General features: G+C 63.1%; 2 protein-coding genes across 5 annotated transcripts; one reads left to right on the forward strand and one right to left on the reverse strand.

Moving 5' to 3' along the window:
* Positions 1-2526: 2526 nt before the first annotated feature.
* LOC141961795 (uncharacterized) lies at positions 2527-7859 on the reverse strand. Its single transcript, XM_074909130.1, has 5 exons — positions 7658-7859; positions 7478-7568; positions 4871-5755; positions 4364-4441; positions 2527-3929 (listed from the first exon to the last, which is right to left on the reverse strand). The coding sequence occupies exons 1-5, from the start codon at positions 7857-7859 to the stop codon at positions 3842-3844; spliced, it is 1344 nt and encodes a 447-aa protein (XP_074765231.1). The 3' UTR covers positions 2527-3841.
* On the forward strand, positions 5313-27020 carry LOC141961920 (kinesin-like protein KIF18B). 4 transcript variants are annotated; one of them, XM_074909303.1, is made up of 19 exons: positions 5313-5424; positions 12572-12783; positions 13547-13675; positions 14604-14860; positions 15443-15843; positions 18573-18730; positions 19209-19313; positions 19587-19697; positions 21124-21321; positions 21509-21685; positions 22076-22150; positions 22269-22378; positions 22685-22793; positions 23032-23147; positions 23895-24109; positions 24876-25215; positions 25968-26063; positions 26249-26439; positions 26680-27020. In XM_074909303.1, the coding sequence occupies exons 5-19, from the start codon at positions 15528-15530 to the stop codon at positions 26793-26795; spliced, it is 2433 nt and encodes an 810-aa protein (XP_074765404.1). In that variant the 5' UTR covers positions 5313-5424; positions 12572-12783; positions 13547-13675; positions 14604-14860; positions 15443-15527; the 3' UTR covers positions 26796-27020. The 4 variants fall into 4 exon arrangements, with proteins under 4 accessions (XP_074765404.1, XP_074765403.1, XP_074765402.1 ...); XM_074909302.1 differs by lacking the exon at positions 5313-5424 and adding an exon at positions 7806-7844 and having other exon boundaries at positions 13547-14860; XM_074909301.1 differs by lacking the exons at positions 5313-5424; positions 12572-12783 and having other exon boundaries at positions 13187-14860.
* Positions 27021-27173: the final 153 nt, after the last annotated feature.

Consider the following 27173-nt stretch of genomic DNA (forward strand, 5'->3'; position numbering starts at 1 on the left):
TCCAGCCACACAGCCTCCAGCCCCGCGTCCCCTCCATCCCTGAGACAGGGCACCACGGCCGCCTCGCCAGGAGGCAGATCATTAAAAGGAGGCATTCCCAAGGAGTTTTCCAGGCTGTTTGTGCCCGGGGAGAGGTGGCGCCAGCACAGGTCAGCGCGGCCCCATGGACCCATCCTGAGGTGGAGATGGTCCCGGCAGGAGCCAACACCTGCCTCTTGGTGCCAGGCTGGGGAGAAAAGGGGTCAAACCCTCCAGGGCTGGAGGTGCCTCTGGCCAGGGCTGGGCTGGGAGGTGTCCGGTGCCCCGCTTGCTGTGATGAGTGTGTCAGGGCTCAGCGGGGTGGCAGGGACGTGCCACTCAACACCCAGCCCAGGAGATGAGGGACACCTGGGGACAGGGCTGCAGGACAGAGGCAAGGGCGAGGCGGGTCCCAGCACCCGCCACGACAGGGGCAGATGGTGCTCCTGGTTGGCTGCCTGCCCACTGGCTGGTGGGCTGGCTGGCTCTTTGGGTAGCTGGCTGGTGGCCAGATGGCTAGCTGGCTGGTTGGACGCATGGATAGCTCATTGGCCAGTCGGCCAGTTGCCTGCCTGGCTAGCCACATAGCTAGATGGCTAGTTGGATGCTTGGGCAGCTCCTCGGCCAGTTGCCTGCCTGGCTAGCTGCACAGCTAGATGGCTGGTTGGCTGGCTGGCAGGTAGATGACTGGTCAGCTGCTTGGCTGACTGGCTGGCCAACCAGCTGGCTGGCTGGTTGGTAGAAGGCTAGGTGGTGGGTTGACTGACTGGCTGGCTGGTTGGTTGGCTAGCTGGCCAGCTGTCTGGTTGATTGCCTGGCTGGCTTGTTAGCTAGATGGCTGGCTGGCTGGCCAGTTGACCAACAGGCTGTTTGGCTAGCTGGTTGATTGGCTGGCCAGTTGACCAGTTGGCTGGTGGAGGGCCAGTTGACCCAGGGGGGTTGCTGGCTGGCCAGCAGCAGGCTGATTGGCTAGCTGGCCAGCTGGGTTAGACCTGGCCTCGGGGACAGGGACATGCCAGCACCCCCAGCCCAACGGCAGGCACCATCCCTTGCCCAGTGAGGGGAGCCCAGCTGCAGGCAGGGGGACAAGGTGGGGGCGGCACATCCCCCCCGTCCCTGTCCCCATCACGCTGCCTCTCATTACGGACACGGCAGGGCCGCCACCCTCCCGCCGTGCAGCAATTAAGGGCTGCCAACACGGCTACTTAATTACAGCTGGGCTGATGGGGTGGGCTGGTGAGTGATGGGAAGTGGCTGCTCGCCTGGCAGCCGGGTCCAGCCATGGGGCCACTGGACAGAGGGGACAGGCTCGGGGACGTGGGGTGGGGATTAGCGGGCACTTGGGCTGCTGGGACCTGCGGGGCTGTCCCCAGGGCGCCCCACGGCTGGCAGGGATGGCGTGTGACACAGCTGGGGGATGCGCAGTGACACTGGGTGACAACCCACGGGATGTGCAGGGGGTGGCACTGGGGTGTACCCTGTGCAGTGACAGTGTGTGACACCCCAGGCCATGCCGTGACAATAACACCCGGTGACACCCCGTGGGCCACGCGGCGACAGCGACACCCCGTGGGCCATGCAGTGACACAGCGCTGTGTGACATCCCGTGCACCAGGCACTGATGGTGACTCTGTGTGACAACCCACGGGAGCTGCAGTGACACTGTGTGGCACCCAGCGGCCCCGCGGTGACAATGACACCCTGTGCACTGCGCGGTGACAGTGACACCGTGTGACACCCCAGGGAGCAACAGTGACACTGTGTGATACCGCAGGGCTGTGCAGCAGCACCAGGTGACACGAATGGGACTGTGCAGCCATGATGACACGGTGTGACACCCCAGGGGCCGTGCAGTGACAGTGACACCGTGCCACACCCCAGGGACCGTGCAGGGACAGGAACACCTGTGACACCAGGGGCCATGCAGGTCCCTGCTGGGGGTCCCTCCCTCGTGGGTATTGGGGCCCCCACCCAGCCCATACCTGGGGACAATCCCCACTGCGGATGTCACCCTGTGCCTGCGGAGGGAGGACCTGCCAGGTCCAGGACACCTGCACCCCCCCACCTGCCCGGTGGGTGCCCCGTGATGGGTGCTGGGGAGGGGGTGCACCAGGAAAGGGGTGCTCTGGGGAGGGGGTGCCCAGGAGAAGGTGTACACTGAGGAGGGGGTGCTCCAGGGAAGGGGTGCACAGGAAAAGGGGTGCACTGGAGAAGAGGGTGCTCTGGGGTGGGGGGGTGCTCCGGGAAGGGGGTGCACCAGAAAAGGGGTGCTCCAGGGAGGGGGTGCACTGGGGAGAGGGTGCACCAGGAGGGAGTGCTCTGTGGAAGGGGGGCTCCAGGAAGGGGGTGCACCGGTGAAGGGGTTATTCTGGGGAGGGGGGGCACCAGGAAAGGGGGGCTCTGAGGAAGGGTGTGCTTCAAGGAAGGAGGTGCTCTGGGAAGGGGGTGCTGCAGGGTCGGGGTGCAGCAGGACAGGGTGCTCCAGGAGTGGGGTGCTCCATGGAAGGGGTGTTCCAGGGAGGGGCTTCACTGGGGAAGGGATGCCCTAGGGAAGGGGTGCTCCAGGAACGGGGTGCGCAGGAGAAAGGGTGCGTTGGGGAGGGGATGCACAGGAGAGGAGCAGCCGTCTGTCACGAGCCCCCAGCAGCCGCAGCGGAATTGATCCGGCCGCCAATTTGCAGCAGTTAAATATTTGGGTTGCGCGCGGCCGGGCCGGCTCCTGCTCAAACAGCCCTCGGTGAGAGGAGACGGATGGGCCACGGCGAGCCGCTGCTCCAGACACGGCCCGATCGATGGCGGGAGGCGCAGCGAGAAGGGGCGGCCTCAGCACATGGGGCTGGGGGGATGCAGCGGCGATAGGGGATGCGGCACAGAGCCCTCGGGCCTCCGCTGGCACCCGCGGGCCACTTGGAGCCCATGTGGCGGCAGCATCCGTGTCACAAGTGCAGGGGTCTCAGCCAGGGGGTCCCTGCTGGGGCCGGACAGGCGCTGCCCTTCAGGCCCCCTCCACGGCCATCGATTGAGCTATCGAGGCCACCCAGCAGCCTGCGGAGCAGAGCCATCAGGCACCGGCCGGGTACAGCTGCGGGCTGAGCCAGGTGGCCACCGGCATGGACACAGCGGGTCCTGCCAGCGGGTCCCCAAGGGGGGTTGGCTGGGGACTGCCCGGGAGCGGGACCCAGGCAGGTCTGCAGGTGCCATGGCCAGGTACCAGGGGGCACCCACGGGAGGCACTTGGTGGCCAAGCACCAGGCTGAGGAGCCTTTCCCGGGTGGGTGCCAACACCCAGGCACGCAGCCCACCCATGGGCTCACCCCCAGCTCAGCCCAGGACACTGGGCACCCCCAAACCAGGCACCCCAAGGCCACACCGGCCCCACGGCCAGAGCTGTGGGGAGCCCTGCGCCTCGCCACCCCCCTGAAATCACTCACCCCCCGGGCCCTGCTAAACTCGTTAGTGGCCGGCAAACGTCAGCAGGGCAGGAGCAAAGCGCCAAACGTGATTACAGCGCCCGTCTCACTTTCTCCTTCCCCCCCCCGGCCTCATCGCAGCCCCATTTATCGCGGTGGCGAGCCAGGAGGGAGGAAGGCAATCAGCGCTTATCTCGGGCTGAGGCTGTCCTGCTCCAGCCCTGATTTATGGCTGGCTGCGAGGGGCTCCCGGCACCACCACCGCAATTAAGGGAGCATTAAAAAGCAGGGGAGGGAACCGGCAGAGGGCCGACACTCTGGCCTCCAGCCTCAGCTGGGACTCGGTCCCAAAAAACCTGCTATTTCTGTCCCTCTGGTACATACCTCTGCAGGCAGGCAGCTTGCTGGGAGAATTACGGCAGGGGTAAAAGTGCACTTGGAAGAGTTACTCTAGAAACCACATCCAAACGGGGTTTGAAAACACTTGTGCTGTCACAGGGCCTGTACAGATATAAGATCCACAGTTCAAGGTATAAATATTTAACAAGCTTGGGTTTGAACTGTACACAAGTGTAGAGAGTCCAGCCTGTTCCTGCAGATGTTACAGGCAGGAGCCAGAACCAGTTTTTCCCCAAATACACCATTTGTTGGTGTATTTGGTCTGTGCCAACTAAATCAAGCAGGGGGGAAAGCTGAAACATGAGCCACAGAGGCTAGTCAGGCTGGAAAACTCCAGTTATTCCTGCTGTGAGGAACGGTGCCCTGGGAGATGTAACCCAGAGCCATGAGGAAGTGGCTTTTAAAGACTGAGGTGCCCAAATTTTCCCTGTATCTTGACTCCTTCGGTTTCTGGGCACAGCACAAGTCAGTCGCCTCAAGCCACCCACCCAGCGTGCCACGGGCCAAAAGGCATCCTCCAGCGCCATGCTACACACCCAGTCCTGCTCCTTGCTCCCATCCTTGACTCTGACGGGGCCTGGCACACTGACAGACTGGTGTTTGGCTTGAGGGGGCTGCAATGAGAAAAAAAAATAATCATAAAATACATCGCTAGCCTGGTGGGGAAAAACCCACGAGCACAACTGCCACCATGCCCCAGCCCCCGGGCCCTTTGGCTGGTACCGGCTGTGCTGACAGTTCCTGCCGGGCTGGGCCCTGGCTGAGTAACGGCGCTTTCCTGGCGGTCCCGAGCCCAGGCCCGGCCGTGGCCACCCCGCGGCCTCCCCAAACCCGGCGGGTCCCCGTAGCTCCTGCCCAGGGCCTGGGACACGGTCAGGCCGGGCGGGTCAGGCCGGGCCACGCCGGGCGGCGGACCAGGGCCGGGCGGCGGACCAGGGCCGGGCAGGCCCCGGAGGGACCCCCCGCACCGGGCCGGGCCTGGCCGCCGCCCGCGGGGTGCGAGGGCCGGAGCGGGTCCCCTCACGGGGCCCTCACCCACTCACCCGCCGACCGGCTTCAGCGCGGCGCAGGGTCCCGCGCGCCTATTGGCTGGTGGGAAGACGGGTCCCTCTCCCAGCCAACCGGCGCCGCCCTCCTTGGGCTCGCCCCGCCCCCTCGGGCAGGAAGCGGGTGGCGGCGCCGACACCGCGGTCCTGCAGGGGAACGGGCGACGGGGGAGACGGGCCGCGGCTCTCCGGCGCGGCGGGTGGCCCCGCGCGGCTGCCGCGGTGCGGCCGAGCCCTCCGGCCCCCGGAGCCCCGCCCCGGGGCGCCCCCAGAGCCCGACGGGAACTGTAGTCCCGGCCGCGGCGCGGCCCGGCCCCCGCCTGCCCGCGCAGACTACCGGTCCCGGCATGCCCCGCGGCCCGCCGCCCAATCGCGGCGCGCTTTGGTGCGGGGGCGCGGCAGGCGCCGAGGCCCCGTTTCAAGATGGCGGACGACAGTGAGACAGCAGTGAGGCGGCCACCGGCGAGGCCTCCGCGGCCGCCGGCGGAGGAGAACGACCACGAGCACTGCAGCGACTGCGAGAACGAGGCGGAGCGCGGCTCCAGCCGGGGGTGAGCGGCGGCCGGGGCGGCCCGTCGCGGCGGCGGCCGGGCCCATTGAGGAGGGCAGCGGCCGGGAAGTGAGCGGTGCCCCGCCCCGCGTGCGCGCTGATTGGCCGGCAGGCGGCGCCCCGCGCGACGATTGGTCGAGCCGGCCGTCAGTCTGCCGGGGGGCGGTCCGCTGGCTGCCTTTCTCGGCAGTTGTGGGAGCGTGTCCTGGAGCGGAGCGGGGTCGGGCTCGTCCGTGGCGCGGATGGGGAGCGGCCTCCGCGGTGTGTGCGGGGCCGCCAGAAAGGGGCCGCCAGGGCCTTTCCCCCCCCCCCGAAATGAGCCCGATCCGCAGCTTTTATTGTCCCCGTGTTACGCTGTGTCTCCCCGCGTTCCCCCCGTGCTCCAGCGCCAGCCCCGTCCTTGTGCCATCTCCGGCACCGCGGTGGCGTCCGGGGCGGTGGCTCGGTTGGGCGCCTTACCCTGCTCCCCAGAGCCTGTGGCCTCCGGTGGCCGTCCCTGCGCCCTGGGAGAAGCCCGGGGTTCCTCACACCCGTCCCGTTGTTTCCCTAAACACGGCCCCGGGTTTGGTGAAGCTCAGCTGGCGCTGCCTTGTGGTTTGAGGAGAGTGGCGTCCAGAGGTGTGAGATGCTGAAATGGCCACAGTTGTGCTGGGAGCGAGCGCACGCGGGGAGGCAGGTCCCTGTCTAGGTGGGGAAGCTCTGAAGTCCCTAACGTAGTACCCGCGTTACTCACGGCCTTAATTAATAAGGCGCAGAGCTGCCTCGCCATGCCTGTGGGTTGCAGGAGAGGCTTTGTCCTCGTTCCCGCTGGCTTTGCATGCTGTAGGGCACGTCAGCGTGTGGCTCGTGCCACGTCGTGTCTTTCCAGAGGTTTCCAGCGGTTTTGCACCTTGTGCTTCACACACCGGAGCCTCGCTGGGCTCCTCTTCCCCCTCACCCTGCATTCCCAGCCCTGCAAGGCTGTTGGCTTGAAGAGCTTTTCTCCGTCCGTCGGCAGCTCTCTGTAGGCAATCCCGCCTGTCCAGTAATTGAAGTGAATAAAAGGTCATGCAAGAAATATCACAGAGGGTTTTTTTATGACAGCACAGATGCCTGTTTATATTTTATTTGCCTCCTGGGTGTGGCACCGTGTCTCACTTTAATAGGTTTAGCCGTGCTTGGGGAGATTTTTCTTTTCTTTCCCTCTGACATGATTAGGTTTGTGGAAAGCAGAGCAAAGCAGACGGGAGATGTGGTGCTTAATCACCGTTATTTCCCAGCCCATGGGTTCAGCCTGCCCTTTGCCAGGAAAAGGTGTGTCCTTGAGGCCTCTTCAGATCCTAGTGCGGGCATTGCATCTCCTGCAACCCTGAGGAGCTAAAAGTCACCTGCCCTGACTAGGGCGAGCGTTGAAGTGCAACAGGATAACCAGGCAACCTGGGAAATGACCAGGAACAAATATACTTAGAGAGTTCAGATCACTTGGGAAATAACATTAAAAGTGTGGAAGATGGGCACAGCGATAATGAGCACAAACCAGGGAGGGTTTGGGGCTCTCTGGCAAACCTCCTGCACCACCCCCCGCAAACCTAGTGGGGGATCAAACTAGGAGAGAAAAGACCCAGCAGTAGGAAAAGTGGTGGGTTTTTTTCCTGATGCACATCGGTTCCCTTGATTTTGTACCGTCACCTTACACTGGGATGTGGGAGTGTTTCTGGTTACCCCAGCAGAACTGTCCCCCAAAATTAGGCAGGGGAAGTGCTTTGAGCGGCCAGGGTTTGCAGAGATACATCTGGTGTTTCCCAGCCTCCAGGGGGGCTGAGCTGGTGGAGGACAGTCAGTCTGAGCGGGCCTCACCTTGAACAAGCCCATCTGGTTTATTTAGGTACTTCCAAAAGTCTGTTTTTGAGATTGCTCAGGTTATGGGTATTTCTAGTGTTGGTTCCTTTCCATCGCACTCGAGGAGCTGTCCGGTAGCGGGGCAGGGGGATTGCAGCAATAGGTAATGGCCGCGACGGACAACGATGCCTTTCCCGGGAGAAGAGAAAAGCATTTTCCTTCGTCAGAAAACGGACCATTGTGATCCTGAGGGTAATTGGAAGATGTTTCGAATAGCACAGCCAACGCGCCCTCTTCCACCCTCTTTATCTCTCAAAGCAGCTCGGGCTGGAAAGGAGATAGGGGAGGAAAAATGCATAAAGCATTTAGCTGGGAAGGCTGCGGGCTGTCGGGCAGGAGCTGGCCTGGCGGTTAACCCTTCCTGTGGGGTGAAACCGGCTTCAGCCCTTGCAGCTTCATGGCTCGCATCGACTCTGCTAGCTGGGATTTCGGTCTTTTAGCCTTGATCTTTTGCCACCTGGCACCTACTTCTTCACCTAGCACGTCCTCATGCGCGGCGGCGACGGCACAGGCATGTGGGCCGACCTCTGCAAGAACGGCCAGGTAAGGGCTGGCCATCCCAGCTACCAGCCCCCCCGCGGGGACGGGAGATGTCACTGCCCCCCCAGCACCGGAGAAGGGCGCTGGGTGCTTCCTCAGGGTGCCCCGTCCTTTTCCCAGCCCCAGGGATGCACCCCCTGGGTGCTCCATCCTTCTCCTGGCCCCAGAGGTGAACCCTCAGTATGCCACATCCTTCTCCCAGTGCTGATGATGAGCTCTGGGTGCTTCCCCTGGGGAGCCCCGTCCTTTTCCCAGCCCCAGGGATGCACCCCAGGATGCCACATCCTTCTCCAGTGGCAGTGATGGGCGCTGGGTGCATCCCCAGGGTGCCCTGTCCCGCTCCCAGCTCCAGAGATGCATCCACGGCATGGCCCATCCTTCTGCCAGCCCTGGAGATTTGCCCCCAAGAGGCTCTGTGTTTTTTCCAGTAGCGATGATGGGCCCTGAGTGTGTTCCTGGGGTGCCCCATCCAACTCCCAGCCCCAAAGATGCACCCCAGGGGTGCCCCATCCTTTCTCCAGTAGCAGTTTTGGGCTCTGGGTGCACCCCCGGGGTGCCCCATCCTGCTCCCATGCCCAGAGATGCTCCCCCGGGTACCCCGTCCCTCTCCCAGCACTGGGGGCACATGCTGCCACCACAGCCAGGCTGCCCTGCCATGTCCCCAAGGGTCCCCTTGGTCCTTTCCTTGGCCCCACAGACGTGCCCTGTCATGCCTCTGGGGTGCCTTGGGGTGTCCCCACAGTGTCCCCAGGGTGTCCTGCCCTCCCCGGCGGGGACAAGGCTCCTCCACGGGGGACAGTCCCTGGAGGGGGCAGCTTCTGCCCCAATTGTGGGGTGCAGCCCCCCCGGCCCAGAGCCAGTCCTGCTGCCGCTGGGTGAGGAGACATGTCCTCATCCCGTCCGGGCTGCGAGGGGACACCATGGGGGGACACCCCGAGGCTGGCTCCGTCCCTGTCCCCCGCCCCACTCCGGCATCCCCCCCAGACCCCGTCCATCTGAAAATCCTCCCAATCCCGAGACCCTCCATCCCCGCTGTTTTCGGGTGATGTCCATAGCGCTGCCCCTTTCTCACACTGTGTCCCCCCCAGCCATGACCTGAGGCCCAAGACGTGGTCGTGACCCCCAAAACGTCACCTGAGCTCAGTTCCCTTGGGTGTCACCACAACCGGCATCCTCACCGGGATTCATCCCACCCCGCTCCCACTTCCCGTCTTCTCCCGGCATCCAGCCCTGTGGTGCATCCTTATCCTGAGGATGTACGACACCAAATGAACCCAAACTTGCGTTATCAACCCCCAAAAACAGCTGGGGGGGGCGGGAATTGGGAGTCCTGTCACGGCCACAGCACTTCACCCCTCGGCTCTTAAAACCCCTGAGCCGGGAGGGCAGCAGAGGCAGAAGCCGCTCAGCTTTTTTTCTCCATCCAAACAGTTTAATTTTTTTTTTTTTTTTTTGTGTGTCCCCCACTCCAGTCCCAAATTTTGGAGGGTCCTGGCGACGCTTGGCACCCCTGGCTCTTTCTCCCAAGCAGCATCTGTGTAACTCCGGACTGAGCATCCCCAAAAAAACACTTCAACCCCTTATTCCTCCACAAAAGTATTTTTGGGGACCCCCCCCAAACCTTCCTGCCTTCTCCTGCCCTCCACTGAGCTCTGACCCCCCCAGCCTGGTGGGGGATTGATGCACCCGGACGCTCCTGGATGAATTTCCAGAAGCTACGGAGCCCCTCGACAAGAGGAACTGCACTTGGTCGGGCGCGCGATGCAGCTTAATTAACTGGTTGTTAATTACTAACGAGGTATCGCCGCTCCAATATTTATAAAGAAGCGGCTCGGGAGGCAGGGGAGCATTTCAGCGGGCTGGCTCCAGCGGGAGAGTTTCAAAAAGGTACCCCAAAAATACCCCCAAAAATGAGAAAATTGGGTTAATTAGGGATTTGTTACCAAAAATGCTCCATCCCTGGCAAAGCTGGGGGGTCGGGGGTTGCCGGGGTGTTTCCTGGTAGACAGGGGTCGATGCCAGCCTCCTCCTAGGGAATTATAACTCGGGGGTGTCCGTCTGACCCCCCCACTTTCCTCTGGGCGCTGCTGGTTCTGGGCACAGCCCCTCACCCTGCATCGGGGCTGGAGTTAATGAGAGCCAGGGGAGCCCCGGCGCTGGGAGGGAGCTGCTCCTGGTGGTTAATTAGCATTAATTATTCTTATTTGTATTAGCCCATAGACAGGCGAGTGGGGCAGCGGGGTGGGGGCGGGTGCTGGACGGTTGGACGGACGGACGGACGGGGTCGGAACGGGGCGGTTCTGGGGTCCCCGTGGTGGGGGTGACTGTGGCCCCGGCTGCCTCGTGTAGCCAAAGGCCTGGGGAGGGGCACAGCCCCGGGGGGGTCCCTGTGGTTGGGGGCCTGGGGACAGTCCCCAGGGGGGACCCCCTTGCTGGGGGGGGATTCTGGGGGCACCCAGTGTTGTGCCTGGGGGCCCAGGGGGCCACCTGCTACTGCCCCCAAGGGTGCTGGGGGGCACCCACCGCCATGCCCAGAGGGGTCCGAAGGGGGGCACCCACTGCTGCGCCTGGGGGTGCTGGGAGGGCACCCGGCATATGTCTGGGGGTGCTGGGGGGCGCCCGCCACTACACTTGGGGGTGCTGGGGAGCGCCCACAGCCACACATTGGGGTCCTGGGCCACGGTGGCCGTGGCACGTGGGGCACATGGTGTCCCCGAGGCACCGAGCGTCACCGCGAGCAGCTCAGCCCCGCTGCCCCCCGTCCCCCTGCCAGCCCAGGGCCCTGGGGCGCAGCCGGCCACGTCGGGGACCATCCCAGTGACCCCAGGGCTGGTGACACCCCCCAGCAGTGTCACCGGGGTCAGTGACAGCGGCTGCAGCAGAGCCAGCTGCGGGGGCTGGGGGCCATGTCCCCCCCATGGTTCCCACCCCCCGGGGCTGCGCCAGGCTGTGGCACGGAGAAACTGAGGCACAGAGCAGCACGAGGGGGATGAGACCATCCGAGGGGGGGACTTGGTGGCAGCCCCCACTTCCTCTGCCACCGTGGTGCCGGGAGCGGCTCAGGCCAGCCTGGCGCTGCCATTTGTCTTCCCTGGTTAGCGCGAAGGGCTGGCGGGCACGTGGTGACGAGGCAGCTCCTTAACGAGGGAAGATGGATGGCACTGGGCGGCTCTGGCTGCAGGGGGAGGGACACGATGGCAGCAGAGCCCGGCACCAAAAAGCTTCCCCTCGTTCTCCCTCCCCCCTGCTTCTTCCTCCCTCCTCTTCCTCAGCATGACCCTCTGTGAGGCAACACCCCCCAGAGATTGGGACACTGTGACCCCCTGAGATTCACCGGGTGTCCTCCCCCAGGGATGGGGACCCTCGTGGTGGCGGGTTATACACAGGGTGAATATTAACAGGGTGATAGTGTTGGTGATGGCACGAGGGATACGGCTGCGTGGGTGAGAGCACGGGACCACCTGCTGGGACATCGGTAGGTTCCAGAGTTAACAGTGTCTGAGCACGCCATCGCAGGCTGCCTGTCGGCTCGGGGAGATGAGGAGAGGACCCTCCCCACCCAGCGTGAGCCAATTAAGAGCCCATTGTTGTCGGTTGTAATTAGGAGCATCTTCTCCCCAGCGAGTCGCTTTTGCATTTATTTCATTTGGGATTTTACCTGCCGGCTTGTCGCTGTCACCCAGCGCTGCGCGATCTCCCGGCAAGGCGCCGGCGGAGATTTGATTACCCAAATAATTCTGGAGTGGCAGCAGGCTCCAGCCACGGAGCTTCTTTGCCAGGCAGTTACGGCACCTCCGGCTCTGCCGGCACCTCCCGGCCTTGTCCTCTGGCACGGAGGAAATATTTCTCGGGGGGAGCATCCCGCCCCCCAGCAGGCTGGGATCGGGGTGAAGAGCGAGGCTTGTTTTGGGGGGATTTGAGCTCAGCCTCGCTACACGCTCATGGCCCACAGGGAGCTCATGGGAAGATGTGCAGGAGAATCAGGTTGGTTGGGGCCGGGCTGGGCTTGGAGACGCAGTCCTGTGTCCGAGCCGGGGTCCCACATCTGAGCCACGGTCCTGTGTCCGAGTCCAGAGTCGGGGTCCCAGCTCAGAGCCACGGTCCCGCAGCTGCACTAGGTCAGGGTCCCGTGTCTGAGCCGGGGTCCCACATCCAAACCCGGAGATGGGGTCCCGTGTCTCAGCCGTGGTGCTGCATCCGAACCCAGGGTCGGGGTCCCGTGTCAGAGCTGTGGTCTCACATCCAAACTTGAGACAGGGTCCCGTGTCTGAGCTGTGGGCCCGTGGCTGAATCTGAAACCGCGGCTCCATGTCTGAGCTGGGTCCCACATCCCCATCGGGAGACGGGATCCCGTGCCTGAGCTGTGGTGCTGCACCCCAGTCCGGAGCCGTGGTTCCGTGTCCGTGCCGGGGTCCCCCCTGTGCAGACCCAGAGCTGGGGCCCTGCCTCCGAGTCGTGGTGCTACACCCGAGCCTGGGCCTGTGGCCCCAAACCCAGCGCCAGGGCCCCAGCTCGGAGCCTGCCCGGTCAGGGAGAGGCTCCGGGCGGTGCTGGGGGCAGCCCCCTCCATCCGTGGTGCGTCACCCGTGGGGGGGGTCAGGGCACCCCACGCTGCCCCGGAGCTGGCGGGCGCTCTCCCTGGCTGCGGCTGAGCCGGGACCCCGGGTGTCCCGTGGGACCCGGGGCAGAGCCGTGCCCTGAGCCGGGTAACGCGGGTGTCCCCTGCGCAGGTGCGGGCCAGCGCCATCGCGCAGGACGCCGACCAGAACTACGACTACGCCAGCAACAGCGTCATCCTGCACCTGGACGCGGGGGACGAGGTCTTCATCAAGCTGGACGGGGGCAAAGCCCACGGCGGCAACAACAACAAGTACAGCACCTTCTGCGTCGCCCCACGGCCCCCCGGCCCCACGGCATCGCCCCATAGACCTCCAGCCCCACGGTATCCCCCAAAGACCGCCCAGCCCCACAGCATCCCCCCACTGCCGCCCAGCCCTAGAGCCTCCCCTTTGCTACTGTCCAGCCCCACGGCATCCCCCCACAGCGATCCAGGCCATGTGCGGTGCCTCAAACCCCCCCTTTCCCATTAGCTCACCCCACAGCTGCTAATTCAAGGCTGGGGGCCCGCAGGGGGCTGGGGACCAGCAAGAGGCTGGGGAACCCCTCTGCGCTGCCCCACTGCGCCCCCATCCCCTGGCTGTGCTCCCCGCTTGGCCCCGTGGTGCCCCACTCCTCGCTGCCTCCCCACGCTCCGGGCAGTGCCGGGGCCGGGGGTCCCTGCTGGCGTGTATATATGTACAGGAGGCGCAGATGTCTATACGGGTGCCCCCCTGTCCAGCCCCGTGCTGGGGGGCTGCGCTGGGGCAGGGGGGAGATGCCTTGCTGCCTGACCCCAGGGCTACCCCATGGTAAAGCAGAGCTGTGACCTCTCCCCGTCTGCTGTCTGTGTCCCCGCGTGGGGCAGAGCCAACATCCCCCAGCCCAGGAACAGGGTCCACCTGCCACCCCCCCAGTCGACCCCGCTTGGCTTCCTGAACTGGCCCGGCCGGGGGTGCCGGGAGAGGCTCCCCTGTCCCCAAGCGCTGGCGTCTTCTCTGCCACCTCCAGTGCAGACAGTGGGGGTGCCACCGCCACCATGTCCCTGACCCAGAGCCCAGGTGGCCCCATGAGGGGTGTCCCCTCAGGTACATGCGTCCTCACTGCAGGGGGGAGGACGTGGTCCAGCCCTGCAGAGCCATGAGGACCCTCTGACACGGTCACCTGTCACCGCTGCTTCGGTGCAGGCAGCGATTCATAGAAACAGACTCTACAACTGGAGTAGAGTTACACAGCAGGTATGTTTGTATGTTTACTCCGGCCGGGGTGCAAGGGGATTTCTCTGCAAAGCTTGCACCCCCACAGCACATTTTACCAAAAACTTACCAAGTGTGGATATCCATATTCATTGGATTACACAATACAAATATCCATGTGCATGAGTGAGGCTGGGTTGGCTCTAGATGCTGGTGTCAGCAGTTGATGTTCTCTGCCCATTGCCTCCTGGTGGGTGTCTCTGGGGTCTGTTGGAGGAAGGCTCACAGTCCTCCTCACCTTGTACTTTTCCTTGGAGCATATGCAGATTCTCTCAGGCAATATCTTGAACAACAAGAGTGGTTTTCAGCTGGTTTACCAACTCTATCTTACCTAAAAGCACCAGTAGATCAGTTTCTACTGCCGATACGTGGCTGTCTACCCACTACAAAGACTCAACTTGTCAGAACCCATCTGCTTTCCAAGGACATGGCTCCTATTTTTGCCAAACATAGTAGTTCTTGGTAAGTTTCCACAGAAAATGCTTTGTTTAGATGCACACAGTAGCCCTTGGTAAGCTTCAACAGAACAGTCAGGGCAAGCAGGATTCTTAAGCAATATTCAGAAATTATTTTAAGTTGCTCTAAGCTGTTATAAGTAAATCAGTTTCAAAGCACGGGATCATTTCCTTGTATCAGCAGGACGCCGCCCAATTCGATGAGCCCCTGCGGTGGGGTCAGAGGACAGGAGCCGCTGGGGCCCCCTGGGTGGCCCTGGGGACAGGGTGCACGGGTGGGTGGGTGTCCCCCGGCGGTACCGGGGCTCGTTTCTCAGCACCAATTCCCCGGGAGCAGCAGCGGCCGGGCAGCGGGAGCTGCTCAGGGCCGGGGCTGTCAGCTCGGAGCTGGGAGGAGAAGGCTGCCGCTGCGGCTCGCTGTGGCAGGCAGCAGGCGGCGACCCCGCGCCCCTCAGCCCTGCCGGGCCCTTGGCTGGGCTCTCTCCGCTGGACAGCGCTCGGGCCGCCGGTTCTCCCGGCCGCAGGGGGCCGCCACGGCCGGGACGGCGACGGGGAAGGGGGAAAGATGGCGGCCAGGTCGGGGCCGCGGGACTACCGCTCCCATGGTGCAGCGCGCCGGGCGGACAGCCAATGGGAGGGCGAGGCGTGAAGAGCGGCCAATGAGGAGCGAGGGCGGGGCCTGCGCGGCCGTTGGCAGCGGAGCGGCGGGAGGGTCCGTTGAGGCGTTGGGTGCGCGGGGGGCGAGGAGCGGGAGCGCGGGGGGCAGGTCTGGGGCCCTGGGGGCAGGTCTGGGGCCCTGGGGGCGGGTCTGGGGCCCTGGGGTGGGCGGGCCGGGGCTCGGAGGGGTGGGGAGGGCTGGGAGTGCCTGCGGGGCCGGGGGAGGCGGTGTGGGGGGCCGGGGGCCTTAGGAAGGGCCTTGGGTGGGCAGAACGAGGGGCCCGAGGGAGGCTGGGGGGGCTCGAAGGTGGCAGCGTGGAGGGGGGGGCGGGCTACAGAGGCCCGAAGGGGAGGGGGTGGGACGGCGTCCCTGGAGGGGGCGGGCAGGGCTGTGGGAGGGGGTTGTGGGGGCCTGAAGGGGGTGTGGGGCCGTGAGAGGGGCTGCAGGGACCAGAGGGGGGTGTAGGCCGGGGGGGACGGGGCTGAAGGGGTCGGGCCGTGGGCGGGTGTTAACGGCAGCTCTGGGGGCACCAGCGGGGCTCAGGACAGGGAGGGGGTGCGAGGCCTTGCCCAGCTGTGGGCTCCCCTCCACCCCCTCAGCCTCAGCTGACCCATTCCCCCCCACCCCCCCCCACAGTGCGTGAGGCCCTTGGGACGTTGGAGCCCGGTGCCGTTGTTCTCCAGGCAGTGCCGCGCCCCCATCGCAGCACCCCCCCGTCACCATGATGCTGGGGCCCCCGCCCCAGGAGGGCTCTGTGGCTGTTGTGGTGCGTGTGCGGCCCCGCGCTTCCTGTGAGCGAGAGCGGGCCGCACGCCCCGTCCTGCATGTCGTTGACCAGCACATCCTCGTCTTCAACCCTGAAGAGCACAGTGGCCCCCCCAGCAGTGTGCTGCCCACTCACGGGCCCAAGCACCACAGCAAGGACCTGAAGTTTGTCTTTGACCGAGTTTTTGGGGAGGGGGCCACGCAGGAGGAGGTGTTCCAGCACACCACCCACGCGTTGTTGGACAGCGTCCTCAATGGCTACAACTGCTCCGGTAAGACCCGGAGGGTCCTCCTTTGATCAGAAACCCGAATAATCCAGGATAATAAAGATCTTGAAGCTCCTCCTGTCCAACCACAAACTTCACACTGACCGTTCCCGACTCCACCAGATCCCTCAGTGCTGGCTCAGCCCGACTCTTCAACCCCTCTAGGGATAGGGACTCCCCCCCTGCCCTGGGCAGCCCATTCCAACGCCCAACAGCCCCTTCTGCAAAGAAAAACTTCTAAAATCCTTGCAGGAGCTCCTGTCCCATCTGCTCCCAGGCAGGGTGGACTCAGTGGAGCTGTTCATTTATTGTGGAAGCCCTAAGCAGCTGGGGATATGAGGGTACACAACAGCAACACGCAAACATGCAGCCTGAAACTTGGTGCTGGCACCAAGCTGGTGTGACTGTGAGTGTGATCGGGACAGGGACGATCCTGACATGGAAATGTCGAATCTCCCCCTGGGGAGCAATGAGGAGAAGCAAAACCTGAATAAGAGCAACTTCCGGAGTCACAGGATGGTTTGGGTTGGAAGGAACCTTGAAAGATAATCCAGTCCAACCCTCCTGCGATGGGCAGGGACATGTGTCACTAAATCTGGTTGTCCAAAGCCCCGTCCAACCTGGCCTTGAACCCTGCTGGGGGGGGGCAGCCACAGCTTCTCTGGGCAACCTGTGCCAGGGCCTCACCCCCCTCACAGGGAAGAATTCCTGCCTTACGTCCAGTCTAAACCTGCCCTCTGTCACTTAAAAGCCGTCGCCCCTTGTCCTGTCACTGCAGGCCCTGGTAAAAAGTCTTTCTCCGACTTTCCTACAAGCCTCTTTCTATACATTGAGAGGCCTCAGTAAGGTCTCCCCGAGCCTCCTCCTCTCCAGGCTGAGCACCCCCAGCTCTCAGCCTCTCCCCGCAGCAGCGCTGTCCCAGCCCTCAGACCGTTCCCGTGGCCTCTGGCCCCGCTCCCACAGGTCCATGTCTGTCCTGTGCTGGGGACCCCAGAGCTGGACGCAGGGCTCCAGGGGGAAAAGGATTTGTGGGGAGGAAATGGTGAGGAGGGACCTGGCTGGGCTGGAAAAGCAGGAACAGTGGGAGGATGAAGACAGAGGAGTGCAAAGTCTCCCAAGTTGGGTCTGGGGCTGCATCTGCAGGGACATTTCTAGCTCAGACAGAGATGTAGGTAGACTGGATGCAGGTAGAGTTGAGGATTTCCAAAGGAGGGCCCCAGAGATGAGCCAAGGGCTGGACAGAGAGGGGAGGCTGAAGGAGATGGGTCTCTTCTCCCTGGAGAGGAGAAGAGTCCGGGGCGAACCTCATCAGTTTTTGAGGACTTAAAGGGCAGCTTTGGAGAGGATGGGGGCTCTCTGGTCACAAGTTGAAGACAAGGGGCAGCAGGGACATGTTGAACCAGGAGAGGTTTCATCTCAGTAGAAGACATTTTTTACAGTGAGAACATTCACTGGCACAGCCTCCCCAGGGGCATAGTGGAGTCCCAAGGGCTGGGGGTGTTCAAGATGCCATTGGACAGGGTGCACGATGATCTCATCTGGGCTCCCCTTCCCACAAAAGCTCAGACCAGATGATCTCTCCAGGTTCCTCACAGCCTGGGTGTGCTGTGGTTCTGTGATGCTGGGGGCCACAGCGGTGCTGGAGGGGATGGAGGTGGGCGTTGGGGCAGAAATGAGGCTGGGCAGGTGCTTTCCAGGCATTCTGAGGGACAAGGATGACATGCTCTCCGCTCTGCTAGGGTGGGAAGGATGGCGAGAAATCAGGTGGATCTGTGGCGCAAAGAGCCCCTTGCTTTTGCCATCCCTTCGCAGCCCGAATCGCGGTGAGGGGCAGAGCTTTGGGAGGATGCTGGGTTTGGGAGCGGGATCTGGGGTGAAGCAGACACATCTTGGGGTGCTTTGGGGTTTGCCGTGCCCCTTGTGAGCATGCCGCAGGCTGGCAGCTCTGTAAAGCCAGGTCTGAAAGCTCCTTGCTGGGTCTGAAAGCTCCTCGCCTGCCGCCGCAGCCCCCCGTGCTGTTGGCAGGCTGTCAGCAGACGAGCGGCTTAACGAGCACATCACTTGTGTGAGGCAGCACCGTGCGGGAGAGGCTGCTCTCCTGTCTAATCATGTGCCGGGCCGGGCACTGGGACCGGAGGATGCTATTCCTGGCTCTCCGGCATGCTCTGCGAGCTGCTGAAGGCTGCCTCTGTCACTGTGCCCACCTGGCAGGCACGTCTCGTGTCTCTATCTGCATAAAATAACTCCAGGATCCTCAAACGAGAGTTGCCAAGCCCCGAGTGCTGCTATTGGGGGGACGGGCTGAGGCTCTCTGGGTTAGTGTGTCCTGCTCTGATGGTGACGCTTCAAAGAGTGTTGAAAGGGGGGGTGGGGGGGTGAGATGAATTACCAGGTCTGGAAGAAGAAACGCCTTCTGGGGAGAGGTGGGGGAATGGGGCTGCTCGGCTTGTTAAAAAGAAGGTTCAGGGGTGACTGGAGCATCCAAGCACGTGATGGTTTGGGGACTCGTTCTGTCTCTGCTAAATGAGAGAGGCTGCAGTGAGAAAAAAAACTGCACTGAGGGGTCGAGTGGCAAACGCGGAGGGGAATTGGCTTTGGCTTCTCTCTGCAAAGGCTGTGAGCAGCCCCCGCCGCAGGGGTTGCTGCGGGAAGCTCTCCTCTCCGGCAAGGAGTGCACTTACCGCAGCTCCTGTTAATTAACGATCGTTGCAACCCTCCACCCTTTCTCTTCCCAGTGTTTGCCTACGGTGCGACAGGAGCAGGGAAAACCTACACCATGCTGGGCTCGGAGGAAAGCCCTGGCATCATGTACCTCACCATGGTGGAGCTGTACAAGAGGATCGAGGCCAGGCAAGAGGAGAAGAGCTGTGAGGTGCTCGTCTCCTACCAGGAGGTACGCCGCGTCCGAGCCGGGTCCCCTCCTGCCTCCGGGTCACCGTAACTGGGACCTGGGGTTGATCCAGACCCTGCAGTGCCACACTCAGGGTACCCGCTGCACTGACAGCTGTGCCCGGTGTCCCCAGGGCAGCCTTAGAGCCTGGCTGGAAGCAGGCTCACCCACCCAGTTTGGAGAACTGGTGCTGCTGGTTTCTCCCACCTGGAGCCTGGGGCATTTTCTGCTCCTTGCCGTGGTCCCCGAGCGACGAGGGCTTCCTGGCTTTGGAGGAGTGGTGGCGCGGTGACTTGCCAGTGAAGCCCTCCCAAGCTCTCCTCTGCATTGAGAGCCCCCTCAGCTGCTCTTGGTGTAACGAGGCCCCAGAGGTGGTATCGGGGGGACGCCAGGTTGTGCGTGACACTGGGGCACAAAGTTCCTCTCCCTGCTCCCCGTTGGGTAACCAAACCTCAGCCTTCCGTGGCGTTCCCTGCTCCAGGTGTACAACGAACAGATTCATGACCTGCTGGAGCCCAAGGGCCCTCTGGCCATCCGGGAGGATCCTGAGAAAGGAGTCGTGGTTCAGGGTCTCTCCTTCCACCAGGTGGGTAGAGAAATGGGCACAAGGTCTGGGCACCGCTGCGCCTGCACCAGTTCTGACAGCGGATGCGTGTCCCGGGGCCGTGGGGGGTGTGAGGGCGCGGGGGTGCCATCTGCGCGGCTCCTGGCGGACAGCAAACGCCACCCTGAGCTGAGAGGAGCCCCGCGGAGCTGCAGGATGCCTCAGCCTACGCCGCCGTGGCTGCTGGGTGCTGGGTTGTCTCGGTGCTTGCGTACGGGCTGCGCTGACGCCCGCCCTCTGCCCGTTCTCTCCCAGCCCGCGTCGGCAGAGCAGCTGCTGGAGATGTTGGCCAACGGCAACAGGAACCGGACGCACCATCCCACCGACGCCAACAGCACCTCCTCCCGCTCGCACGCCATCTTCCAGGTGAGGGCTGCGGGTTGCAGTGTCGCTCGGGATTTGTGCTGAGAAGGGGGCGAGGGAGCCAGCCTGTGCCAGGACCCGGGGTTCCTGCCCCTGCTCCTGCTGTGCCACAGGAAAAATCGGTGGGTCCTGGCCCTGAGAAGAGAGGTGTGGGTCTGGGCAGGCCAGTAGCCAGCGCTGCAGCAGGACAGCACACACTGGTCACGCTGGTGGCCACGTCTCCCAGACAGCCCCAGACTCCCAGCTTGGTGTTAGGGGTCCCAAGGGCTGAAATTTCCCTTTGTGCTTTTGTCTCTTGTCAACTCAGCGTGTGGGAGCTGCACCTAAAACCTTCCTCAGAGCAAAGGGGCCGCGTATTGCTGGCTCCTGCTTGTGCCTCCCCCCAGGTGCCGCAGGCAGGCAGTCTGCTCCGTCGTGTCTCCCCCGGCTCTGAGCCGGGAATTCCGCTCCCCCGGGGCTCTGTGAATTTGCTCCCCGGTTTCTCGGTGCTCTCCTACACAAACCTGCCAGTTGATTTCAATTCCAGCCAGGCCCTTCCCCGAATTAGCAGGGCCGTCACGGCTGCGTGGGGAGACAGAGGGCTCTGACTGCAATTTCATTCTGAACCTGGTGCCTTGCCCGTTGCTGCTTGCAGGGGGAAGTCCAGGTGTCTGGATGCTTTCCCAGCCGGGCTTGTCACTGGGTGCTGGATTCCCGCCTGCCGTGAATCCATGAGCTGTGCTGGAACTCTGCCCTGCCCGGCAGGCAAACCACAGTCTGGTGAGGATGCAGGATCGGTTACCAGCCTCCAGCATCTATCTCTGTGGCACCTCCAGGCCATGCAGGAGCCGCTCCTGGGGGGCTGAGGGGGTTCCAGGGCGGTGGGGGAAGTGTTTGCTCCTCCTGGGAGATCTTGAGAGATGCTGAAGGGGAAGTTACGGAGCAGTGCTGTGGGTGACTCTCAGTGGCTGTGTCCCTCCTCGCCTGCACCAGCTGGGAACTGGGCTGGGCACCGCCAGCCCTGCTTGGATGCCTCCCTGGGGCACTGCGAGGCTGTGTCTGGGGGCTTGCAGCCCCCACTGGCATCTGAGATTTCTGGAAAAACCCACAGTCGGAGTCAGGGCTGGGGCTGCCACCGTGCATGAGCACATCCTGGATGATGCCAGGGCTTTGGGTTGGGGTGTTGCCCTTCGGGGACACGACCAGATTATTTTCCGCAGCTCTGTCCCGTCTTGCGAGATCCCTTCCGTGGCTTTGCTGCTCAAGTCATCGCCGAGTTTTTGCTTGTCTTCTCAGCATGCCGGGCCCCTCCTTTCCTGCCGCTCGATCTCACGCCTGCGTGATCCGCTCCGCCATCGTTTCACAAACATTGAAACCGGTGATGCTGGCTCCAACCAGCAGCCCCACGAGCCTGGTGGAGCTGCAGCCTCACCCACCTCTGTCCTCGCAGATCTACGTGAAGCAGCAGGACTGCACTGGCGGCCTCGCTGGCGACCTGCGAGTGGCCAAGATGAGCCTGATCGACCTGGCAGGCTCGGAGCGAGCTTCGGTCGCCAACACCAAGGGAGAGCGGCTCCGGGAGGGCGCCAACATCAACCGCTCGCTGCTGGCCCTCATCAACGTCATCAACGCCTTGGCTGAGGCAAAGGTAACGCTGCTCCTCGCGTGGCCCCGCCGGGGTGGGCGGGTGAGCGCGGTGTCCTCCGGGGATGGTTCTGCCCGCGCGGTGAGGGTGGCAGCCTGGGCTGGGCTCCGAGAGGTGCCGTGGGATGAGGGTCGCCGCGCCCTTGCGGCACAGATTTGGAGCTGAGCAGAGCCTTGATCTCTCGGTACAGAGCAGGAAAAGCCACATCCCGTACCGGGACAGCAAGCTCACACGCCTGCTGAAGGACTCCATCGGCGGCCACTGCCGCACCATCATGATCGCCGCCGTGAGTCCCTCCGTCCTGGCCTACGAGGACACCTACAACACCCTCAAGTACGCCGGCCGGGCCAAGGAGATCAAGGTGTCGGTGAGGATCTGGCGTTGCGGCGGTGATCTGCTCTGTGTTTGGGAGCGGCTGGGGATGGCTGGGAAGGAGCCTGGTTTGTGGGGGGGGAGGTTAGTGGGTGCCTCCCTTATCCAGCTTGAGTTTTCCAGCCCTGGGGGTGCCGCTCTGGGCAGACAGCAGCGGATGAAGCTGCAGACAGTGTGTGCCCTGTCTTCGTGTAAAGCTCCTCAGCCCAGCACCCAGAAAGGCTTGTGACTGCGGCAGCAGGTCCCTGAGCGCAGCTCCTGTCCACTGCAGCCACCCTGGGGCTCCCTGGGGAGCCTGGAGGAGGCTGAGCAGCTCCAGCAGTGGGAGAGAGGTACGTGCAGCCCCAGTGCTGCTTTAACCTCTGCCTTGGCCCTGTCTCTGCAGCTGAAGAGCAACGTGACCAGCTCTGACGGCCACGTTAGTAAATACGCCGTCACCTGCGAGCGGCTGAGAGCGGAGGTGAGATGCTGGCGGGGAGGGGAGGGCTCTCGCTTTAGCTGTGGTTTGCTGGGGACGTGGAGCTCTGAGCTCCTGGGCTCGTGAAACCATCTGAGCAAGAGCTGATCCTTCCTCGCAGGTGGCAGATCTGCGGGCGAAGCTCCGGGTCTATGAGGACGCTGCCCGGGAGTCACAGAACCAGGCTCTGGCGCCGCTGGCTCCCTCCGGCTTCCCAGAGGGGCTGCCCAGGTGAGGCTGGTGGGGAGCAGGGACAGAGCTTGGTGGGACCTCCTGGTGTGCCCCGAGCCTGTGGGGTTTTAGTGCTGGTCAGAGCCCAGGTGTCCATTAGAAAGCAGAGGAGCTTCTTTACTGGTGTGCACGTCACCTCGACTGGGCTCGGGGGCAGTTATGAGCGTGGCAGAGCACAGTGCACAAAGCTGGGCTGCAAAGGCCTAATCCTCTTCTCCTTGATCCATCCCAAAACTTCTTGGGCAAAGTGACAGCTTCCCCAGAGGATCTTCTCTGGCTCAGTGGCTGCTTCTCTGCCTTCTGCAGGTTGGAGGAAGCTGTCCCACAGACCAGCGTGGCTCAGAGGAGTGATGGAGAGCAGCAGGAGCTGGGAGCTGGACAGTCTGTTGGGATGCCAATGGAGCTGGAGGAGGAGGTGAGAGAAGGGGTGCTGTGATGAGTGGGGCCTGGTGGGGGGCTCACATACCCTCGTGGGGTACCCTGGGCACGCTGGGAGAGGGCGGGAACTCACCCGGTCCACGGGCTCCTGGCTCAGCGTGTGGGGGGCTGTGGACTGCTGGCAAAACCCCTTAACTTCCCAGCTAACGGGGAATTTGGGGAACAAACTCATCTCAGAGATGGGCTAATGCTGCGCTTTTGGGTGATTGCTCCAGGCTCCAGAGGAAAGGCCTCCCAGCAGCCCCAGAGCAGCCCACCAGGCAGACGTCCAGCTGGAAGGGAAGACACCAAGGTGCCTTCTGCAGGGGTTGTCTGGCAGCCGGGCAGAGACGTGAGTGTCCTCGTGTCGTTCCCACATGTTGCTTCCTCATGTTTGCCTGCGGAGGACGGGCTGCCCACCCTCCTGTTGCATCCTGTAGCCATCCTAAGGGCTGTCCAGAAGGACGTGGGACCAGGTCTTTGTCTGCAGATGACAGCCGGCCCTGTAAAATAAGGGATTTGGCTCCTGGAGATCTAATCCCATGGGATAGTCTCTCCTGGAAATGCAGCAGTGAAGGTTTCCAGGCACAGCCACCGTGTGAGCCGTCAGTGCGCGTTGTTAGTCCTGAAATTACCTCTGCGAAGTCTTTCCTCTTGCCGCTGCTCCCCCGGGCCCTGCCCTGGCAGGGCTCCCGTGGCACCATCTGCTGATGTCTCTGCCCCAAGCATCTTGGCAGAATGAACCTCTTTGGAAAGGCCTCTTGAGGGAGGCTGGCCTTGACGTGTGCCTGGATCTGTCTGCCTCTGCTGGAGCTGACAAGTGTCTGAAGCCCGGCAGAGCCTGCAGGTGCCGTTTTGTCCCTGTAACTAACAGGTAAACACACAACTCACAGCTCGGGTTGTCCAGGAAGAGATTTACAACTTGGGTATCTCTCGACTTCAGTTTGCCTCTCTTGCCCCAAAACTCTGCTAACAGGCTCTGCCCCGCCCAAGGAGGTGTCTCAGAGGTGATGCTGGTGCTGCTGGGCCTCCGTTACTGGTGACGCTGGCTCACGCTCACCTGCTAACTGGTTCTTGGGTCTGTCTCTCTCTGTCCCAGGCTCCTGGCTGCCGTCCTGAACGTTGCCCGAAAGCAATACGCCCTCCTGAAGGCTGCCGCCCTCCTCACTCCTGCCATGGTCTCCGAATTTGAGGACCTGGAGCGCCTGGTCAGTCAGGAGGCTGGTGTAAGCGGGGAGCAAGCCACGTCTGCAAAGGGAGCCGCAGAGATCGGCGGGGCCAGCCCTGCCCAGAGGATGCAGCAGGGCTGTGAGGGTGAGAAGCTGGGGCCGTCGGTGCTGCCCCCTCTCTTTTGTCTCGGTGTGCGCTGGAGGAGCCGGTGGCGGGGGGGCAGCTCCCAGCTGTGGGCACAGGGCAGGGAGATGAGTTTCTCCTGACTCCTCCTGACGTGGCACCCAGCGGGTTCTGCCCAGAGCGGCTGCAGCCTCGCTTTGTAGAGCGACTGGGGCTGGCCAGCACCGCCGGGAGCCCGGGGCACGGCCGGAGCCAGGAGCAGCCCTTGTCTCCGGGGAGCTCAGCATGTGTGTGCGAGTCAGCATAAACGTGAGGGATATTTCTGCTCCTGGAGACCAAAACAGCAGTTCTGATCCTCATTTGTCCTCCTCTTGTTTACTCCTCCATGGAACATTTGTCCCAGCCAGCCTGGCTGTAGCCTCCCAGCCGGCAGCCTGCATCTGACCAGGGCTGAGCTCTCCCTCCTCATCCTCAGGGCCGATGCACGATGCCCATAGCGAAGCCGTGGGCGCTGCAGACCCTGTGTTCCGGGCACAGACCGGGCGTTGCCGCAGGGCACTTGCTTTGGGCCCAGCCTGATGCCTTTAGGATTAGTTGTGCTGGCTCTTTTCCTCTCGGTTTAAGGTGGTTGGATGGAAACACCCGCTGGCAAACGGCTGCTGTAGGGCTCGCTGGGCTGACCTCCGCCGAGCTGTGACGGGGGGCTGTGAGGGGGATGCCCCGGGCTTTGCGGGTGCCTGGGAACTGCAGACAAGGAGGTGACTCTGTTTCTTCTCTGCTCCTTCAGCCCAGGTGTCTGTCGCCGTGCCCAGCACCCCCGGGATGAGTGGCACCGTGCAGCGCTTGCAGGACCTCGCTGCCCCCTGCAGCCCCACGTCGGTGGCTCCTGGCCCGATTAAGAGGAGGGGGACTACAACAAGTCACATGTCCCCGGTGTCATCGGCTGCCCAAAACCGCCGCACGCTGCCTGCTGTGCCCGTTCACAACCTGAACGAGACTTTTGAGGTCTCCAACAGCAGTGGTTCACCCAGCGTGGCCGAGGCAGCTGCCTCCAGCCTGCCAGAATTCTCCATCTGGGAGAGCGTCCAGAGCCACCTAAACAAGCAGGATGGCCCCGTCGTGCCCCAGTAAGTGCTGGCCTGGGGGGGTTAACTGTGGTTTTGGGGCTCCCCCCTCCACGATCTTGCTGTCTGGGTGAATCCTCCGTGGATCGCTGCAGCTCTGCTAAGGGGGGAGACTGGGCAGAAAACACTCAGCCTGCAGACAGGCAGCCAGCGGTCCGAGCTCGTGTGTGAATCGCTGTCAAAGATATAAAAAACATTCCAAGGAAATCTATTTCTCCCTTTGGGGCCCTTCTGAAGCCCCGCGTGCTGGCTGGGAAGCAGGTGGGGCCTCACCTCTGCTCCCAGAGAGGTTGGAGCGAGGGTTGGGACTGCACACTCTGGGGTTTTGCGTTTTATTGTTTAGTTGGTAGTTTGGGGTTTTTTTATTGCCGGTGCTTCAAAGGGGCTCTGGATTTTCCAAAGCTCTGTGAATCTGTGAGAGCATCCAAAGGCAGAGATGGGCATGGCCTTGGTAACGCAGGACACCCCGAGGTCTCCCCGTCTCCTCCTGCAGCTCTAGGAAATGGTTCCTACCGAGGGAACTGGGGACACTGAGGTCCAGGGGAACAGCCCGAGCACCTCAGGGAGCAGCAGTAGCCAGGCGGCTGACGCCTCCTGTGCCGCTCTCCTGAGGATTTACCCCTCTTGGAACGGTTTTCCCCTACAAAACCGGGCAGGTTTCCTGTGACTCCTGTTCCCTGCGGGCGGATGGTGTTGGCCTGGCTGCCTCGCAGCCTCACGAGAGCGGGCACTAACTCCCTTCTCCTTGGCCGCAGAGCCTGTGCCCCGGTGTCTGCCGTGAAGGGTTCCTCCATCCCCAGGCCCTCCGTGGTCTCCAAAGCCCCTGCGCAGAAGCGGAGGCGAGTGGAGAGGTGAGGCAGCCGCCGGCCCCCCGTGCCCCAGAGCGCCCCGCGCAGGCAGCAAGGGCTGGCAGCTGCCTGGGGCTCGAGCCCCCGTCCCTGCCTGCGTCGGCCCCACCTCACCTGTGACACGTGGGGACGCGGGGGGGCTCCGCCCTGAGCCTCGCGGGTTTAAAACGGCCCCTTTCTCTTCACAGCGCTGCTCCCCCCACCCTGGGTGGGCTCCAGAGCTGCAGCACCCCGAGATCTGCGCAGCCCTCCCGCGCCCCTCCGCTCCCGGGCAGGCGCCTGGGGAAACCCTCTGCCCGCAGCACCACGGGCTGCAAGAGCGTTCCCTGCGGCAGGGCAGGCACCAAGCGGGCGCTGGACCAGCCCCCTTCCGGGTCAGGTGAGGAAAATACCTCGAACTGGGAGGTTTGCTGCTGGTGGAAGATGCTCTTTGGGGTTTGCTGCTTCCTGGCTGTAGCCAGAGCCTCGGGGAAGGCTGGTGGGTGCTTGGGGAGGGGCAGAAAGGAGGAGGGGGCTGGCAGCACCTGGATCTCTGTCGGGGCGGGGGGGGACGGGACCTGGGTTTGCTGCTTTTACCCAGCAGCTGCCTAATGCACTTCCCTCCTCTTTCCATCCTCAGAGCATCCTGCGGGCCCTCTCTCCTGGAAGGGCAGCAGAAGGACCACCAAAGAGCTCGTGGCCCTGGGCAGTGCCCCCCCTGCTCCCACCCCCCAGCCAATGAAGCTCTTATGCTGATGGCTCCTGCACCCAGGATCCCCGGCAGTGTCCCAACCCAGGTGCCAAACTTCTTCCTTTCTCTCGTAGCCCTGTCCCACCCTTCCTGCAGCCACACAACAATTCCTGCAGCCCTTCTTGTACCCCTGCAGTCACCCCCAGCCCCCTCCTGTTCACCGTCCCAGTTACGTCCCCTGTCGTATCATACTAAGAAATAACATGTATTTTTAATAAACCTTTTTCGTTTCCAACCAGAGGGGAGAGGGGAGACGTGCGGCTGTTTCTTCTCGCCTCCCCCTCGCCCAGGGAGCTGGGATGGGGAAGCAGCTCCCGTCTGAGCGGGCCTGGAAAAGGCCCTTGCTCGTGGGGGTGGGCTCTGTCGGGGCTTCCCCCATCTCC

The sequence above is a fragment of the Athene noctua genome, chromosome 6, assembly GCF_965140245.1.
Source record: "Athene noctua chromosome 6, bAthNoc1.hap1.1, whole genome shotgun sequence".
Lineage (NCBI taxonomy): Eukaryota > Metazoa > Chordata > Aves > Strigiformes > Strigidae > Athene > Athene noctua.

Bases quoted from the DNA above. Each gene is read 5' to 3' on its own strand.
- LOC141961795 (XM_074909130.1), bottom strand. From the start codon at position 7,859: ATGGCCAGCCCTTACCTGGCCGTTCTTGCAGAGGTCGGCCCACATGCC. The intron at 4,442-4,870 runs GTGAGTGGGTGA...TTCTCATTGCAG, and splicing joins GCGCTGAAGCCGGTCGGCGG to CCCCCTCAAGCCAAACACCA. The intron at 3,930-4,363 runs GTGTGTAGCATG...ATATCTGTACAG, and splicing joins GGAGCAAGGAGCAGGACTGG to GCCCTGTGACAGCACAAGTG.
- LOC141961920 (XM_074909303.1), top strand. From the start codon at position 15,528: ATGATGCTGGGGCCCCCGCCCCAGGAGGGCTCTGTGGCTGTTGTGGTG. The intron at 23,148-23,894 runs GTGAGTGTCCTC...TCTCTGTCCCAG, and splicing joins TCTGGCAGCCGGGCAGAGAC to GCTCCTGGCTGCCGTCCTGA. The intron at 25,216-25,967 runs GTAAGTGCTGGC...CCTTGGCCGCAG, and splicing joins GATGGCCCCGTCGTGCCCCA to AGCCTGTGCCCCGGTGTCTG.